Source organism: Microtus pennsylvanicus, chromosome 11 (assembly GCF_037038515.1).
Source record: "Microtus pennsylvanicus isolate mMicPen1 chromosome 11, mMicPen1.hap1, whole genome shotgun sequence".
NCBI lineage: Eukaryota > Metazoa > Chordata > Mammalia > Rodentia > Cricetidae > Microtus > Microtus pennsylvanicus.
The window spans coordinates 99,445,950-99,462,717 of record NC_134589.1 but is presented as its reverse complement, the minus strand read 5'-3'; the positions used below and the strand labels follow the sequence as shown (position 1 = coordinate 99,462,717).

At 45.3% G+C, this 16,768-nt stretch overlaps 1 protein-coding gene across 8 annotated transcripts in view; it reads right to left on the bottom strand.

Moving 5' to 3' along the window:
* Nucleotides 1–16,768, bottom strand: part of Clec16a (C-type lectin domain containing 16A) — a 218,684-nt gene that overhangs the window by 51,544 nt on the left and 150,372 nt on the right. For all 8 annotated transcript variants that reach the window (XM_075942026.1, XM_075942027.1, XM_075942033.1 and 5 more), the window contains 3 exons: nucleotides 15,086–15,237; nucleotides 8,872–9,076; nucleotides 6,024–6,188 (listed from right to left, as the gene is read on the bottom strand). In XM_075942026.1, coding sequence (XP_075798141.1) covers nucleotides 6,024–6,188; nucleotides 8,872–9,076; nucleotides 15,086–15,237 — 522 coding nt within the window. The remainder of the gene's footprint in view (nucleotides 1–6,023; nucleotides 6,189–8,871; nucleotides 9,077–15,085; nucleotides 15,238–16,768) is intronic.

Below are 16,768 nucleotides of genomic sequence, written 5' to 3'. Positions count from 1 at the left end.
AGCAAAGGCAGCCTTGAAGCAAACTGAAGCAAACAGGGATTAGAGACAGGTTCAGTCTATTCCCTGTGAGCTATGAGGTCTCAGTCTAGATCTGTTTCCGACCTGTGGAGTAAGGAGGGAAGTAGTTTTGAGAGCTGTCTGGAGGAGAGAATTACGTATATAACATGCCCAGTACAGTTGATTTTCCAATATAACCCATACTTCTAGAAACAGACAAGATTTCTGCACTCCTTTTTTAATGTTTGAGGCAGGGTCTCTGTGTATCTCAGGCTGGTCTCACCCTCTCTTTCAATCCTCATGCCTGAACTTGTAATGTTCCGGGACTACAAGTGTGAACTACACACTTGACAATGTGGGCTTATCCTGGATCAGGAAGTCTCAGGCGGTTGTAGTTAGATCTTGATTTCCAAAAGCAGGACAGGTGGTTCATTTCAGATTATGTCATATGCAGGGATTAAGAGAAACTTGGTTCAGCATCTGAGGTGCTAAGGGTGTGTGACTTCAGCCAGGCTTGTGACCTTCGGCAGGTCACTTCCACACATGTAGAGAGGGAAACAATTATTGGGAATATCAGAGGAAAAAAATTTATAAAGTGATCAGCAGCTTAATAAAAAAAATTTTTTTAAAAAGAGCAACATAAAAACCAGAGTAGGAATCAAATTTCTGTAGCTCACTGGTGCAGGCCAATCTGAGATAGAGCTGAGGGGAGGCTACAGGACTGCAGGTCTCCTTCCTGTCTGACTCTAGAAAGGGTATTTTGTCTTGGGGAGCTGAAAGCAGACAGCTGGCTCTGTTTTATAATCAGAAACAAGAAAGGCAACAGCACCCAAACCCTGCTTTCTGGGAACTCCCCCCAAGAGGACATTAGCACCTCACACATTGTCCTAGGGTGGAGAGTCAGGGCTGATGTCCACATGTTAAACACTCTGGATCTCAGTGCCTGGCTCCCAGCACTGGCACTCCCAGCCTGCCATCCTTACATTCCTCCTGGTTTACTCAGCTGCCAATGGTGCCCTGGAATGGCAGGCTCTTCCAGGGAACTATTAAGTGTTCTGGGCCAGGCAACTGATAAGGCTGGGCTGTTTGCCTTGACGACACCTGGACAACAGCCCTTCCCAGATCCCCAGGATGTATTTGTATGCAAGTATATGTTCACATGTGCATGCCTGTGGAGGCCACAGAGCAATCTTGAGTCTTCTTCCTCAGGCAGCATTCATCATCTTGTTTTCTGTGACAGGCTCTCTCATTGGCCTCAATATTACCAAGTAAACTAGGGTGGCCAGGCAGGAAGCTGCAAGGATCTGATGTCCCACCCCCATAGCATTGCCCTCGGCTTCTTACTGCTTATGCAACCATCATTTTGCCAACTGACATAGCTCACCAACCCCTCCTCTGGGATTTAAGTGTCTGGCCCAAGGCAGACAACTCCTCAACCTGGCAGGAAAGAGAGGAAAAGCAGAGAATGGCCCTAACAGCACCAAATCTGACTCCGCTAGTACCTGTGACCATGACCAACTGGTGCAGAGCCAGACTTGAGCAGGACAAAAAAGGCCAGCCCATGGCAGGCTTGATTGACGGGAAGACAACACACACCCATTCCCTGGGCTCTCCTCCTGCCTGAGCTGTCCCCTGAGTACTGCCTAGAGAAATAGGCCCTTCCACGTCCTTTCTATTCTAATGCAGCTCCACAGTGCAAACGGAAAATAGACAGCAATTTCAGCTGAAAGGTTGAAAAGACTGAGGAAACATGGTTTGGCAGTTCTCAAAACATTAAATGATCATTTGGCCACTGCTAGCTAGGCATATGCTTTGAAGCTAAAACCTACATATAAAGGTTCCTAGTTACAACAACCAAAAGGTCAATTTAAGTGGGGGGAATGAATTAGCGAAGTGTGGTATATTCATGCAAGGAACATAATTCAGCCATAAGAAAGAAGTTCTGCTGGGAAGAGCTTCTGCTTGGAATCTTCACCTGGCATTTATGGAAACACCAGTTCAAGGCTGCCCTGTGCGTATCTTGCTGTCCACGGCAAATTTCAGAAGTAGTTACTGTTGTGAGAGCTTGGGGCACTCCTCAAGCAGCTGTTGCCCCCATGCTGGCTACCACTGACATTCCCTCCCTGACCAGGTCACTCAGACTCTGCTCCAGGAAGCTGACTACTGGGGTGGCAAGAGCCATCACTACAGAACATCTGATGTATCTACATTAATACAGATACACAGAATTTGTAACTTCTTAGCAAAAGAGAGGAAGAAACACTTGAGAACGGCTGGCTGCTAACTTCCCAGCCTGGCTTATATTCCATTTTACTATTCCCCCAAGGAAGTGTGACGTATACTTCCATCAAATATAATCAAATTTAGAGTCTAAAGGAGAGTCACACTGGTCTGCACATCACTTGGGACACAGACAAAAAGGAAAGATGTGTCCCAAACAAGTGAACCCTGAGAACTGCCCATGCACAGGTTGAGTTTGTTTCTCCCTTTGAATTGGTAAGAATCCCCTTAGTCAACCGCCTGAGGTATCCTTTCAGAAGGGGGCAAGGGTCACACATGGCACCCTGAGGTGCTGTAGAGTGGAGGTTAATGGCCACCCTTCCACCTGGCTCTCCTGACTCTGGCTCTGCAAAGTTGAGGAAGGCGACTGGAGAGGGAGCACATGCTGCGACAGGCAACCACCTAAACTATTGCCAAGTACCTCTGCTTGGGAGAGACATGTCAGTCTGGCAACAGAAGTTAGATGGTGGTGTTGCTGAAGATCTGGTCCTCCTATGTTCCCTGGGCAGACTAAGCCCCTGGATGTCTGAGGTCCTAGATGGGAGATCCTTTTCTTCTTGGTGTTCAGACAAAGAAGACAACTTTGGAGGGAAGTGCAGGCTTACATTTCACTTGACAAATACTGAATAAAGCCACAGCTGGGCGCTGAAGTAGAGTGGTGAATAGAACAGTTTCACACAGTGACATTCTCCATGGGGAAAGAAACCACATTCAGGGACACAAATATGTCAGCCAGCTATGGAACTGAATCCTATGGAGAAAATAAACCAGTACAATGTGGTGGGGGAAGGGTGTGGCCCTGGTTAGCAGAATACTCACAAAAGGCCTCTGGAGGAAGCAGCCCACACACTGAGCTTGGGCTATCCCTGGGAAGTAGGTGCCCAAGAGCTAGGTAAAGCAGCCAGTGTAAGGCCATTGAGGCAGGGCAGGACTCCATGGCACAGCAGTGGGTCTCTAGGTGTGCTCTGGAGCCTGCAGACAGTAGTAAGTCACCCTTTCCCTTTGTACGCCTCTAAGGTGACCAAGGAACGTCCTCCTTAAACAGACCGATGCAGAAGCTCTCAGGCAGGCCTGACTGCTACTGTGCCACACAGTAAGATCCCAAACTGTAAAGTCTGAATAGAATCACCTTTCACAGATGGTTATGCTTTTGATGTTTTATATGTGATAGACTATCAAGTAATTATGCAAAGCATTTTTTAGCTTCAATTTCTAGTATTATGAACATGGATAGCCATAATCCACAAAAACTCAAGCTCTCTGGACACCCAGGACTTTGAAAAGACATGAAGGGGTCTTAAGTCCACAGCCTGAGGAGTGCTGAAGGGAGGTGGAGGGCTGATGAGTGGGCTGCCGCAGCTGCCCAAGTGAGTGCATCCTAGTGACCACTTGAGATCAGAGGGAGAGGCGTAGGCTTCTGGGAATACCCAGTTGGTGGAAACTGGTCACAATGAGGAAGTTGATCCTGTTGTGATCTACTGGCAAGTCTGCAGGGAGCATCTTTGGGGTAGAGCAAACAAAGCACTGGGTGTCCTGGAGAGGAAATTGAGCAGAGTTCTTGAGTGGCTGCTGGGGTGCTAAATGCTGGGAAGATGGTGGTGGGCTGCCACCCTTCCTTTCACGGAACACCCACCCTTCTGAGGGCTCAGGGCCCAGGGCTTTCTTCCTAAGTACCTGCAGACACTTCTCTAGTAAGCATCAAGTTATGCAGTGGGGCTTGTAGGAAGGAGAAGAGCTCATGGGGGACATAAATGACAATGTCTCATCCCTGTCTAAGCTTTATGGATCTACTAGAGCCAATTAAGGGTCTGATGGCCTCCTGCAGCAGTTCCCTGGGACATACATCTAGATCTCATAGGTATGGCCTCATATCCTCTGGTCCTGGGATCAGCAGCAGGACACAGCAATGTCATGGTTGTGTGAACCAGCAAAGGTCCGAGCTCCATTCTGATGATTTCATAGACCCTGGCAGCACCAGCAGGCCTGGGAGGCCAGGAAGAGAACTGCTATCTCCTGCATTGTGCTAACAAAGAAACAGTGCAGATGCTGAGGACAGGTAGGATTGGTCTCAGGCTGCTGCACCCCACCTGGTCCTAAGGACTAGCTAGAAACAGGACTCAGGGATTTTCTTTACCAATAAGTTCTGGGATGGAAAGAAGTGTGATGCCCCAAAGAGGGAATTTCTTACCAGGCCAGGGTGTGTTAGTCTACCTACCCTCAGTTGTGGTAATTTGTATCAACTGAGCAACCACTGTTTCCAATGTGGTAGACCAGAAGACTTTTAACAAGGAGAACCTGGATCCAAAAGGGAGCACCATCTCACACCTCCTAGCTGAAGATGAAAACAGGCTGCTATGCAACTCACAGCCTAAACTAGCCATTCAGAGAGAAAGCTGTTACAGGTGAAGGGCTGCCAAGTGACTTTCTGTTGCTGTTCACCTTAGGACTGTATCTACCAGAATTTAAAACCTTTCCCTAGCAGGGTGTCGTGGAACATCTATCAACATAAAGTGTGGAAAAATGCTTTGTTCCAGACATCCTCTAGAATACCAGGCAATAGTTAATAAGTCAATTATTTGTGCTAACATATAATGCTGACGTCAAATTAAGTACCCAAAGTGGGGAATCACATATAGAATCACATACATAGCATATAACTCTGCGTATGATACAAAGACATACTTATGACATGCAAACAGACTTTTCTAGAAGGACATGCAAGAAACTGTTCACATGTTTACCTCTAGAGCAAAAGAGACTTCTTTACTTTTTTTTTTTTTTTTGAGATGGGGTTTCTCTGTGTAGCCCTGGCTGTCCTGGAACTAACTTTGTAGACCAGGTTGGCCTCAAACTCTATATCCTCTTGCTTCCCAAGTGCTGGGATTAAAGGTGCCATGCCTGGCTCAACTTGTCTGCATTTTATCAAATCTTGTCGGTTTTTAGAAATTATATAATTATGGCATACATGACATAAATAAATCAAATCATGGATGAAAGCAGACTAAACCACAGGTGGACAAGGTCTTGGATTTGAGCGGGCTGTCATGGCTGTTTGCTGTTCCAACATCAACAATCACTTTTGAGACCATCTCATAATACTTTCAAGTTTGAGCCCTGAACATGGACATGTTAAGAGTGGAGGAGAGCCTAGCCAGTCTTCTCCGTTCTCTAATTAAGAGAAGAGATTCATCCCTCCTCCCCCCTGGCTTGTGGGATCTGCTGCACATGCATCTACTGAGGTCCATGTGTCAGGGTAGGGACGGAGCGCTGCTCTGCTTCCCCTCAACTTTCCACACAAGTTTCCCTTTTTGGAGAATGGTAGAAGGGCTGGAGACAGAGCTGTCGGAAGTGGGAGGAGCTGCTCCCAGACGGGAGAAGCAGAAGGCCTGTGGGCACTGGAACTTCCTCACGGGTCTACCCTTCTCAGGGTACCAGGAACCACACACTATCCTAGTCATCTTACAAGAAGGAAGACATCTCTCACAACCTTCATTACTAACCAGCCACCTATTTCCAAGAAACTTTTTAGTCCTGATTCTGAGAACTTTCTTCACATACCTAACAACTCTCTGGAAAAGCAAACCCAAGTGACAGAAGAAAGAAGGGAAAGGCAAGATCGCAGTTTAGGTGTGCCTCACTTGTGCTCTACGAAGCTGCGGCTTCCAGCAGCCTGGCTTCTGAGAGGAAGACTTCCAGCAGGCCTCGCAGGAAAGCACCCTGAGCCCCGAGCAGGAGGACAGGCTTACCTGGCACCTTGTCTACGGATGCAAACACAGAGCGCTGCACTGTGGGGTCACTGCTGCCTCGGCGGCACTGGTCATAGAAACGGAAAGGCAGGTGCTGGGAGGAGGAGGAGCCAAGTCCAAATCCCAGGACTTCAGTTGTAGGCTGGATTGGGAGGTCCAGAAGGGCTATAATCAAACAGCACCAGAGTTTGTTCTTAGCATGTGGAACACGGGACAGACAATTTGATATGACTTGAGCATCAGGCTAGAGAGATACCGGCCTTGACAGTGCAACACTTGGGGGAACCCAAACAGACAGCCTTGAGGTAGGAGACTGGCAGAATGCCAGAGACCCTAAGGAAGTCAAAACACAACTAGAAGTAGGGGCTTTAGGCCAAGGTTCAGACAAAAAGGCAAAGGTTCAGGCCTGGCTGGAGAGAACAAATGCTGGGCCAATTTGCACTTTGGACCTGTACAAAAGATCCCAAAGGCTTTTCGCATGCTGTCAGATCCCACAGCAAGTGAGGCCAATTCTGCCCCAAGTTTGTGCATAGGCATACATGGACAGACAAACAAGCTATACAAACGAGTGATCCTTCAGTATCTGCAGGACTCCTCCCCAAAGATACCAAAACCTGTAGTTAGGTCCCTTATGTAGAATACAATTATATCTGTACATGACCTATATACATCCTGTCCACTGTCAATCATCTCTAGATGACTTACATTTAATGCAATCCAAGTACTACAGAAGGCATTCTTTCCTACACTGTTTAGGGAGTAAACTCATGGAAAAACTCTGCATAGGTTCAGTACAAATGCAGATTTTTTTCAAAGTTTTTTTGTATGTATTTATGTATATGTGTGGGTGTACATGAGGTCAGAGATCAATGCTATCTTCCTTGAATGCTATCCACCTTTAAAAAGGTTTTTTTTTCTACATACATCTATTTTGTGTGTGTGTGTGTGTGGACATGTACATGTGCATACAGGCACCAATATGTAGCATGCCAAATGTGTGGAGGTCAGAGAACAACTTGCAAGAGTTAGTATCCTGTGTCCACCAAATAGGTTCTAGGGATTGAACTCAGGCTGGTAGACTCAGTGGTAAGCACCTTTACTTCCTGAGTCACCTTGCAAGCACTTTTCCTTAGTTTATGATACTCACTGGTTGAGCCATGGAGCTTCTCCATCTCCATCTCCCAATGGCTGGGATTAAAGCTGCATGCTGCCATACCTTGCTTTTACATGGATGCTGAGGAATGTAAACTCAAAACCTCATGGTTGTGTGGCAAGCACTTTACTGACTGAGCCATTGCTCCAGCCCCATTTCAGATTGTTCAATTTGGCGGGGTTTAGTGTGTGTGTGTGTGTGTGTAATCTTGACTCTAAATGCTCATGAGAATATGTGTACAAGAAAGCATATATATATGTATGTACATGTTTGTATTTATGAGTGTGCGTTTACATGTCATAGCTATCATCTTCCCTTAAACAACTTTCATGACATATCAGTTCAGAGTGGCTTTTCAAAATCAATTTAAGAAATATGCGAGGTGTTTATGCTAGCAGTCACTTTATAGTGCAATCCTCAATTTTCAAATGAAATATCTGGCCTTCACGACAGCTGTGAGAAACTGATTCACATCACAGGGGAAAAGTCGGGAAATAAATCTTGAAAGGAAGTGCTGAATGATTTAAGTTACTTTACACATTACAAAACACTCCTGTCATGATTTCGCAGGCCAGGTTTCAGCTAACTGAGAAATAAGAGGGGGTGACTCAGGTGCACATCATGGAGGCATGCACGGCATCATAACTTCAGTGTCCAGAAATGAAGCGTACCCAGAGATTATTCTTCCTTTGCTCTCTGAGAGAATGCCCCCTCTTCATAGTGGGCTAGATTTGGACCTGAGCCAAAGGTATTAACTTTGTTTGTTCATTCATTCATTCACTTATATCTTTTGTGAGACAGGAGCCCAGACTTGTATGCCTTCTGCCTCCACCTCCCAAGTGCTAGGATTATAGGAATGTGTCACTACAACTAGTTTGATATGGTGTCAAGGGTCAAACCTAGGGCTTTGTATATGCTAGACACTCACTCTACCATCTGAGCTACAGCTCTAACCTGGGAGTCTTGAAGGAAACATTAGGACTGCACCACTCCGCTCTGCCCCAGGACAATGCTTTGCCTTCTACTTCAGGAGACAAAGAAACACCCTTATTTACCAAGACAGCCTGGGCAGTGCAGACCCCACCATCCTTGTGAGGTGTGAGATGGCCTCTGAATCTAGTTCTGGGTGCTGGCTCTCACGGAGAGGTAACAGGGAGAGGAGGGAAGGGTGAGGGAAATTCTGCTAGGCTAGGGCAGCTCAGCGGCGGTCCTTGTCTAGCATGTGTGGGGCCCTGGGCTTCATCCTCAGAGTTGGAACAAAAATTCCAAGTAGGAAGTTCTGCAAACTTGTTTTATGTGTGACTAAAAATTCACAGCCTTAGTTTCCTCTTGTACAATGGACATAAAAGGCTCTACCGACCTAAGGGCTACTTGGATACCCAACATGGCAGGCAGCGGTCAAAGCACTCTTGGTACACTTGGTGTTTCAGCATCAAGAGTAAGGACAGCTGTCTCCTACCAACTGCCTGATTCTAGCCTCTTGTCTGGTAGGGAGAGTCACCTTCTTTTCCACACAGCCCTGGAAATTTTCTCCACTCCAAACACCTGAGATGCAGAAACGTCCTATTCTTTGAAGCACAGTGAATCCTGACTCTTCCTGCCCTCATCTACAGGAACCCTGGGACTTTCCTAGGTCAATGTGAGCAGCTGGTGACAGCCTCGTGGTGGTGAGCCCCTGCTCTTGATGTGACTTACCAGCTATCCTCTGCATCTTCATCCGTCTGGCCTGGATGCGGCCCTTGGCCAGGCGCTGTTTGGCGATGATGCAACGGATATGATCAGAGAACACAAAGGTGGCCTGCAGGATGGGGAAGGGCTTAGAATGTGGGCTGGAGGCAGGCTTGTGGATAGTGATATTCAGGGCACGGCTATCATCCTCCACTCCTGTCACCTGCATGTCCTGCATAGTGAGAAGGCAAAGGCAAAATGTCCATCAGGCCCAGGGGTTGGCAGATTGTGGGGTGTCAGTGGTTCATGCAGAAAAAGACCAGCACTTTGAAAGCACTTTGAAGTCTGCTTTTGTTCTGAAGGAGGCCAAATCTCAAAGACTCAAATGTGGGTGCAGACCATGCAGGCCTGTTGGGGGAAAGGGGCCAATGCTGCCATGGCTAGTAACTTCTTCCCATGAGAACTTGGGATGACTAATGATTGAAGAGGGGTTGCCACTGTCACAACAAAAAAACTCCAATAATTCTTCCTTCTGGGAAACCATAGGTCACAACTTCAAATACTTGTCACTACCTGGTGTCATGTTAGACACCATCTCCTTGTTTCTCTAAAAAAACGGGGCATTGCTGATGTCCTTTGGCACATCTCGAAGGACAGTCCCCAAAAGAGTGCCACCAGGGCCATTTGGTAGAGACTTAAAGCAAGCTGCACGTGAAAGGGAGAAAAGACACTGACTGTATAAGGATTGGTTCCACATAAAGGCTCAGGATGGCTTCTGAGCCAAGTCAGCTGCCCACAAAGGTTAAAGCGTACCAGACAGAAGATGGACTCAAAGGTCAGCCATGCTAGAGGAGGTGGGAGGCACTGAAGGAGGTTCAGAAGGAGGGGGCTACTGCTCTTGGGCGCTGCATTTGGCTTTCTCTTTGGAAAGAATGTTTGCATCAAAGGGTGCCAGCGGATCAGAAGAGGCTATTATAAATTCAAAGCAGGGAGCTAGGTGTATAGTAACAGCCTGACAAATAGTAGCTATTGGAAGAGAACCAAGACAGGTGGTGCTGGTAGGGTTATGTGACTTTCATTGTCTGACAGAGGATACAGATTAATCCTTTGAGACAGAAAAACACTTTCCTGATATTAAGCACTAAAGAAATCTTGATAATAAGACACACAGGTCATCAACTGGGTGGTGTTTTACACAGAAGACCCGGGGGGCGGGAAGATCCTCCTCATCCTCACTGGAAGACAGGAGGGTCTGAAAAGAGAGGAGTCTGGGAAAGGGAGGAGACAGGAGCAGCACCTTCACACACAGGTGCATCCCATGAAGAGCAGGTAACAACTGGCTGGCCAATGCTGTGATGAGCAGTCAAATCAGCCAGGGCATGGTACTTCTGGGAACCAGAACAGCACAGCAAGAAAATGAACTTCCTTAAAATAGGGCAAGCCCCAGGCCAGAATAGGTTCACTGGGAATTTGGGGATAGGGCACAGCAGAGATGAAGTGCCAAGCTGCTCTCCATTCTGTGGGCTTTTTGTTTCACTCCCTCTGCAGCAAGACATTAGTCATTTGCTGCACTTAGAACGCACTATAAACCACGGAGTTGGTGATGGTGCTGGGTGCCTGCTGTGCTCAGAGCCAAGGAAGCAATTCTCAGGAACTCCTGTGGCAACAATGATACTAGAGGAAGCTGGCAGGAGCTAAGAACTCTTAAAATAGCCACATTCCAAATTCTTGGTTATCTGCCTAGGGAAATCCTGCCCAGGGGCATGAGGAAGTGGGGCACCAGGTTTGCAGCAGCATGCTTGGAAGTTGGGAATGGTTGAGCTTGCCCTGTGTAGCCACACAGCAGTGAACAGAATCCCAGCAGGTTTTTGAAGTATGGTCTAATGATTCTCTATATTTCCTTGGAGTTTGTTATGTCCCCCTTTTTGTTTCTGATTTTGTTGATTTGGATATTCTCTCTCTGCCTTTTAGCTAGTTTGGATAAGGGTTTATCTATTTTGTTGATTTTCCTCAAAGAACCAACTCTTTGTTTCACTGAATCTTTGTATTGTTCTCTGTGTTTCTATTTTATTGGTTTCAGCCCTCAGTTTGGTTATTTCCTGCCATCTACTCCTCCTATGTGTGCCTACTTCTTTTTGTTCTAGAGCTTTCAGGGGTGCTGCTCAGTAGCTAGTATGACATCTCTCATGAAGGCACTTAGCGCTATGAATTTTCTTCTTAGCACTGTTTTTATTGTGTCCCATAAGTTTAGGTATGTTGTGTATTCATTTTCATTGAATTCTGAGGAGTCTTTAAATTCTTTATTTTTAACTTGGCCCAGTGATAACTCAGCCAGAAGAGTTGTTCAGTTTCCATGAATGTGTAGGCTTTCTGTTGCTTATGTTGTTGTTGAAATCCAGTTTTGGTCCATGGTGGTTTGATAAGATACAGGGTGTTATTTCAATTTTTTCTTTTTTCTTTTTGTATCTGTTGAGACTTGCTTTGTGGCTGAGTATACAGTCAATTTTGGAGAAGGTTCCGTGCAGTGTTAGGAAGAGGGTATATTTGAACTTGAAGTTCTTGTCATACAGGTCTTTCACTCGCTTGGTTAAAGGGACACTAAGATATTTCATATTATGAGATTACTATAAAGGGTGTCGATTTTTTGATTTCTTTCTCAGCCTGTTTATCAGTTGTATGTAGGAGGGCTACAGATTTTTTTCTTTTTGAGTTAATCTTGTATCTAGTCACTTGACTAAAGGTATTTATCAGCTGTGGAGGCTCCCTGGTAGAGTTTTTGGGGTCGCTTATGTATACCATCATATCATTTGCAGTTAATGATACTCTCTGACTTCTTCCTTTCTGATTTGTATCTCCTTGATTTCCTTTAGTTGTCTTACTGCTCTAGCTAGAACTTCAAATACTATATTGAATAGGAGAGAGTAGACAACCTTGTGTTCTTGATTTTAGTGAAATTGCCTTCAGTTTCTCTCTATTTAATTTGATATCGGCAACTGGCTTGTTGTATACTGTTCTTATTATGTTTAGGTACGTTCCTTGCATCCCTGATCTCTCCAAGACCTTTATCATGAAGGGGTGCTGGATTTTGTTGAAGGCTTTTTCAGCATCTAAGGAGATGATCATGTGTTTTTTTTCCCTTTGAGTTTGTTTATACGGTGGATTACGTTGACATATTTTCGTATGTTGAATCATCCCTGCATCTTGGGGATATAGCCTACTTGGTCATAGTGGGTTTTTTTTTTTTTGTTCTTGGGTTTGGTTTGCCAGTATTTTATTGGGTATTTTTGTATTTGTGTTCATGAGTGAAACTGGTCTGTAATTCTCTTTCTTTGTTGGGTCTTTGTGCGGTTTGAGTATCAGGGTGACTGTGGCCTCATAGAAAGCATTTGGCAATGTTTCTTCTGTTTCTATTTTGTGGAATAATTAATGGTATTAGTTTTGAAAGTCTGGTGGAATTCTAGGCTAAAACTCTCTGGCCTGGGCCTGTTCTTTTTGTTTTTTGTTTTTTGTTTTTTTTTTTTTTTTTGTTGAGAGACTTTTAATGACTGCTTCTATTTCCTTAGGAGTTATCAGGCTATTTAAATTATTTATTTGATCTTGATTTAACTTAGGTAAAGTTGTTATTGATCTTTTAAAATTGTTTATTTGATCTTGATTTAATATAGGTAAACGGTATCTATCAAGAAATTTGTCCATTTCTTTTAGATTTTCTAGTTTTGTGGAGTATAGGTTTTTGAAGTATGACCTAATGATTTTCTGTACAGTTACTTTGGAAGTTAGTGTGGTTTCAGTGTCTCAGAAAACTGGGAATCGACCTACCACAAAACCCAGCTACATAGCTCTTGGGCATATACCCAAAGGATGCACAAGGTCCCTTGCTCAACTATGTTCATAGCAGCTTTATCTGTAATAGCCAGAAACTGGAAGCATCCTAGATGTCTTTCAACTGAGGAATGGATAAAGAAAATATGGTACATTTATACATGTTGAAGGGACAAGAAAAAAAATCATCCTGAGTGAGGTAATCCAGACCAAGAAAGATAGACATGGTATGTTCTCACTCATAAGTGGATATAGCTGTAAAATAAAGCATAACTAAGCTGTAGTCCACAGATCCAGGGAGATTAGATAACAAGAACGTTCATGGGGGTAACACCTAGATCTCCCTGGGAAGGGGAAATATAAGAGATTTCATGAGTGGACTGAGGGCAGGTGAGGATGGGAACATGAGCAATCTGGTTGGGGGGGTGGAGGGGGAGAGTGCTGAAAGGGACTGCCAGGGGCGCATTTTGGGGTTGGGTAGAAGTCTGGTGCAGGGGATCTCCCAAGAGTCTACAGGGAGGACCCCAGCTTAGACTTCTGATAATGGTGGATAGGTAAGCCTGAACCAGACTGTGACCAGACTGGTGCCTGGCCCAATTGTCATCAAAGAGGCAACTGATGGAGGCAGATGCAGAGACTCAACAGCTAAACATTAGATGGGATTCCTGTGGGATTTGGGATTCCTGTGGAGGATGATGAAAAAGGAGTATAGGAACCATAGGGGTCAAGGACACCACAGGAAGGCTCACACCATCATTTAACCTGGGCCCATTGGGGCTCACAGAGACTGAAGCAACAACCAGAGAGCCTGCATGGGACTGACCTAGGCCCTCTGCATATATGTTACAGTTATGTAGCTTGGCCCTCTTGTGGGACTCCTAACAGTGGGAACAGGGGTTGCTTCGACTCTTTTACTGTTTTTTTTGGGACCTTACTCTTCATACTGGGTTGCGCTGCCCAGCTTTAATACACGGGGACTTATAACTTGATATGCCGTGGTTTATTGATACTCATGGGAGACCTGCCCTTTTCTGGATGGAGACAAAAGAGGAGAGGATTGATGGGGTGGGAGCTGGGCGGGGGGGGGGGGGAGGCGAGAAGGAGTTGGGAGAGGAGAATGAGGAGAGGGAGGCTGTGGTCAGTATGTAAAAGAATCCCAGCAGGTATGCAAATGCTAAAATTGCTAGACATACTCCAAGACAGACTAGGAGAAAAGCCAGGCATAAAAATCTATATACACTCTCAAATACATGTACAAGTATCCCTTGGGTACTCCCCTACCCACAGAGACACCAAAATCTGCAGATGCTCAAGTCCCTTACTTTAAATGGCACAACATCTTCATATAACCTACTACATCTTCCTGTAGACTCTGAACCCTCCCTAGATGATGCACAAGACTTCATGCCATATAGATGCTGTGTAAACAGTTATTTAGAGAATAAAGATAAGGCTGTCCTGAAACTCACTCTGTAGACCAGGCTGGCCTCAAACTTGGAGTTCTGTCTGCCTCTGCCTTCTGATGGCTGGGATTAAAGATGTGCACCACCACTGCCTGGTTATATTTCTTTCTGAAGTTTTTGTTTGTTTTATGTAGCCTTGGCTGGACTGGAGCTGGCTATGTAGACCAGGCTGGTCTTAGACTTACCGAGATCCACCTGCCTCTGCCTCCCAAGTACTAGGATTAAAGGCGTGTGCCACAACACCTAGTCTGTTTTTTGTTTGTTTGAGACAGGGTCTCATGTAGCTCAGGCTGGCCTCAGATTCCCTGGGTAGCCAAAGATGAACTTTAACTTCTGATCATCCTCTACCTCCTAACTTCCTGAGTTATAGATATGTATGATTATACCCAGTTTTATGCAGTGTTGGAAATGGAATCCAGGGCCACTTGTATGCTAGGTAAGCAGTCCTTATCAACTAAGCTACACCCCGCCCCCAGCACCCTATTTTCACTCCTATCCTACCCCTACCCTCATTTTATTTTGAGACAAGGTCTTGCTACATGGACTTACCCAACTGATTTGGAACTTATTAAATAGACCAGTTTGTCTTTGAATTTGTGGATATCATCCTGATTCTACTGCCTGAGTGCTGAGATTATAAATGTATACAACCATGTGGTCCTTCTCCATCAAGTTTGATTGACAATTGGTTGGATACACAATTTAAAAAACAGTACATTTATTACTTGCACTTGGCAGTGAAGCAGATCTGGAAGGATCAGCCTGACAACGGGCTGGATCCTGAAGGAAGGGGAGAACGTTAGGGCTTCAGTAAAGGGAACTTGGCTTTTGTCTGTGCAGTGTTCTGGCTTTTGCACAGCTCCTTCCTGTGTTATTAGAAGTGATTATAGAACTGACACTTAGGCATGCGTGTGTGGAGCTGGCTGAGAAGGCAGACGGGTTCTTAAGACTCTCACCTGCAGAAGGCCTGCAAACTTGACCACTCCCCAGCCGAGTCTGGACACATCAGGCTCTACCAGGCTCATCTGGTAAATATCCACAGCCAGGAAGCGCTGAACCATGCCGCCGTCCTTGGTGATGACTGTGCAAGCGATCAGGTCGCTGTTATCTAGGAGGAGGAGCAGAGAGCAGAATGAGGCCTCACTCAGCTGTCCAGATGTCTCTGGAGGGGCCCAGCACCACACACAATTGGGCTTGAGTGCCTCTGAAGCCAATTCTGCTAGGAGTTTCCTCACCTCTTTTCAGGCCTCAGATTTCTTAGGTTCTGAAAGCAATGCTTATTGGGACGGTTACAAAGCACACAAACCATTGGGTATTAGGTACCCAAGCTACAGTTTGAAAATAACTAACAACCGAGTAGGGGTGGAGCTCAGAAGTAGAACCTGCCTGGCATGTATGAGGGTTCAATCCCAGGCACCAAAACACTCACCACCTAATAGCCCAGACCCCATGGCCACTCAGCCCAGTATTTCTTTTGGGTTGAAGGTAGTTTATAGCTATGATAATGGTTTTTGCTTATGCAAAGACAGGAAATCAAGGTCCCCTGCTCTTTGTAGCAGAACTACAAATCCTCAAATTGGTGTCTGAAAACTTAAGAGCCCTGCTCTGAACTATGTAGAGTGCGACCCTGGGTCAGGAACTGGACTCCTCTGAACCATGGCTTTCCATGGTTAGATGAGAAGAAGGTCCCTTATCTCAGGATATCGGGTACAGAAAAGAACGTGGCTAGGAAGTGGTCAGTGTGGAACAGTCCACATAGCACTCCTGAGCACATTGCAGGCCCCTTCTTCTACTTGAAATTTATATCCAGATGGGTTTTATTCAGCACCAATGACTCTGAAGTCACCCGAGTAACACAAGTCGTCAATCATATCTGCAGTCCAGGCTGAGTTCCATCCAGTGGAATCTTTCATTTATGTTTTCAATAGATAGCTAAACCAGGAAAACCCCCAAATGTCCCCAAATGGGGGAACAACTTGACCCTGACTTTTCCCATCAGATGGAAAATTACAAACCCATGTAATACTATACTCAACTAAACTTTGAGCAGTGGCTCGAAGTGAGGAGGGAAGAGGAACTGGAATGGGAGTCTGTAAAGGAGCACTAGAACTAATGGAAGAACTTTCATTGAAAAAGAATGGCTTTTTATTACATTTTTTTAGTTATGAGTGCGCATTAACACTCATCCCACCATGTGTGTGAAGGTCAGGACAGCCTGAGGTAGTTCTTCCCTTCCACTATGTAGGCTCTGAGAATTGATCCTGGGTCCTCAGGACTGGCAGCAAGTGCTTTTATCTACTCAGCGATCTTGTCAGACACACATTTATTTTTTGATACAGGGTCTCATTATTTAGCCCTGGCTAACCTAGAACTTGCTTTGTAGTTCAGGTTGGCCTCGAACTTACAGAGATCCACCTGCCTCTGTCTCCCAAGTATTTTTATTTTATGTACCACTTTATTGCTTAAAATTACTTTAAAATGATAAAGTATTTAAGATATGCTTTTGAAAATCAACAACAACAACAAAAAAAAAACCCTAAGGTAAAAATCATACTGAGTCTGAAGATGTAGCTCAGTGGTAGAGTACTTGCCTAGCAAATAGAAGGCCATAGGTTTGATTTCTGTTAGCACACATGCAC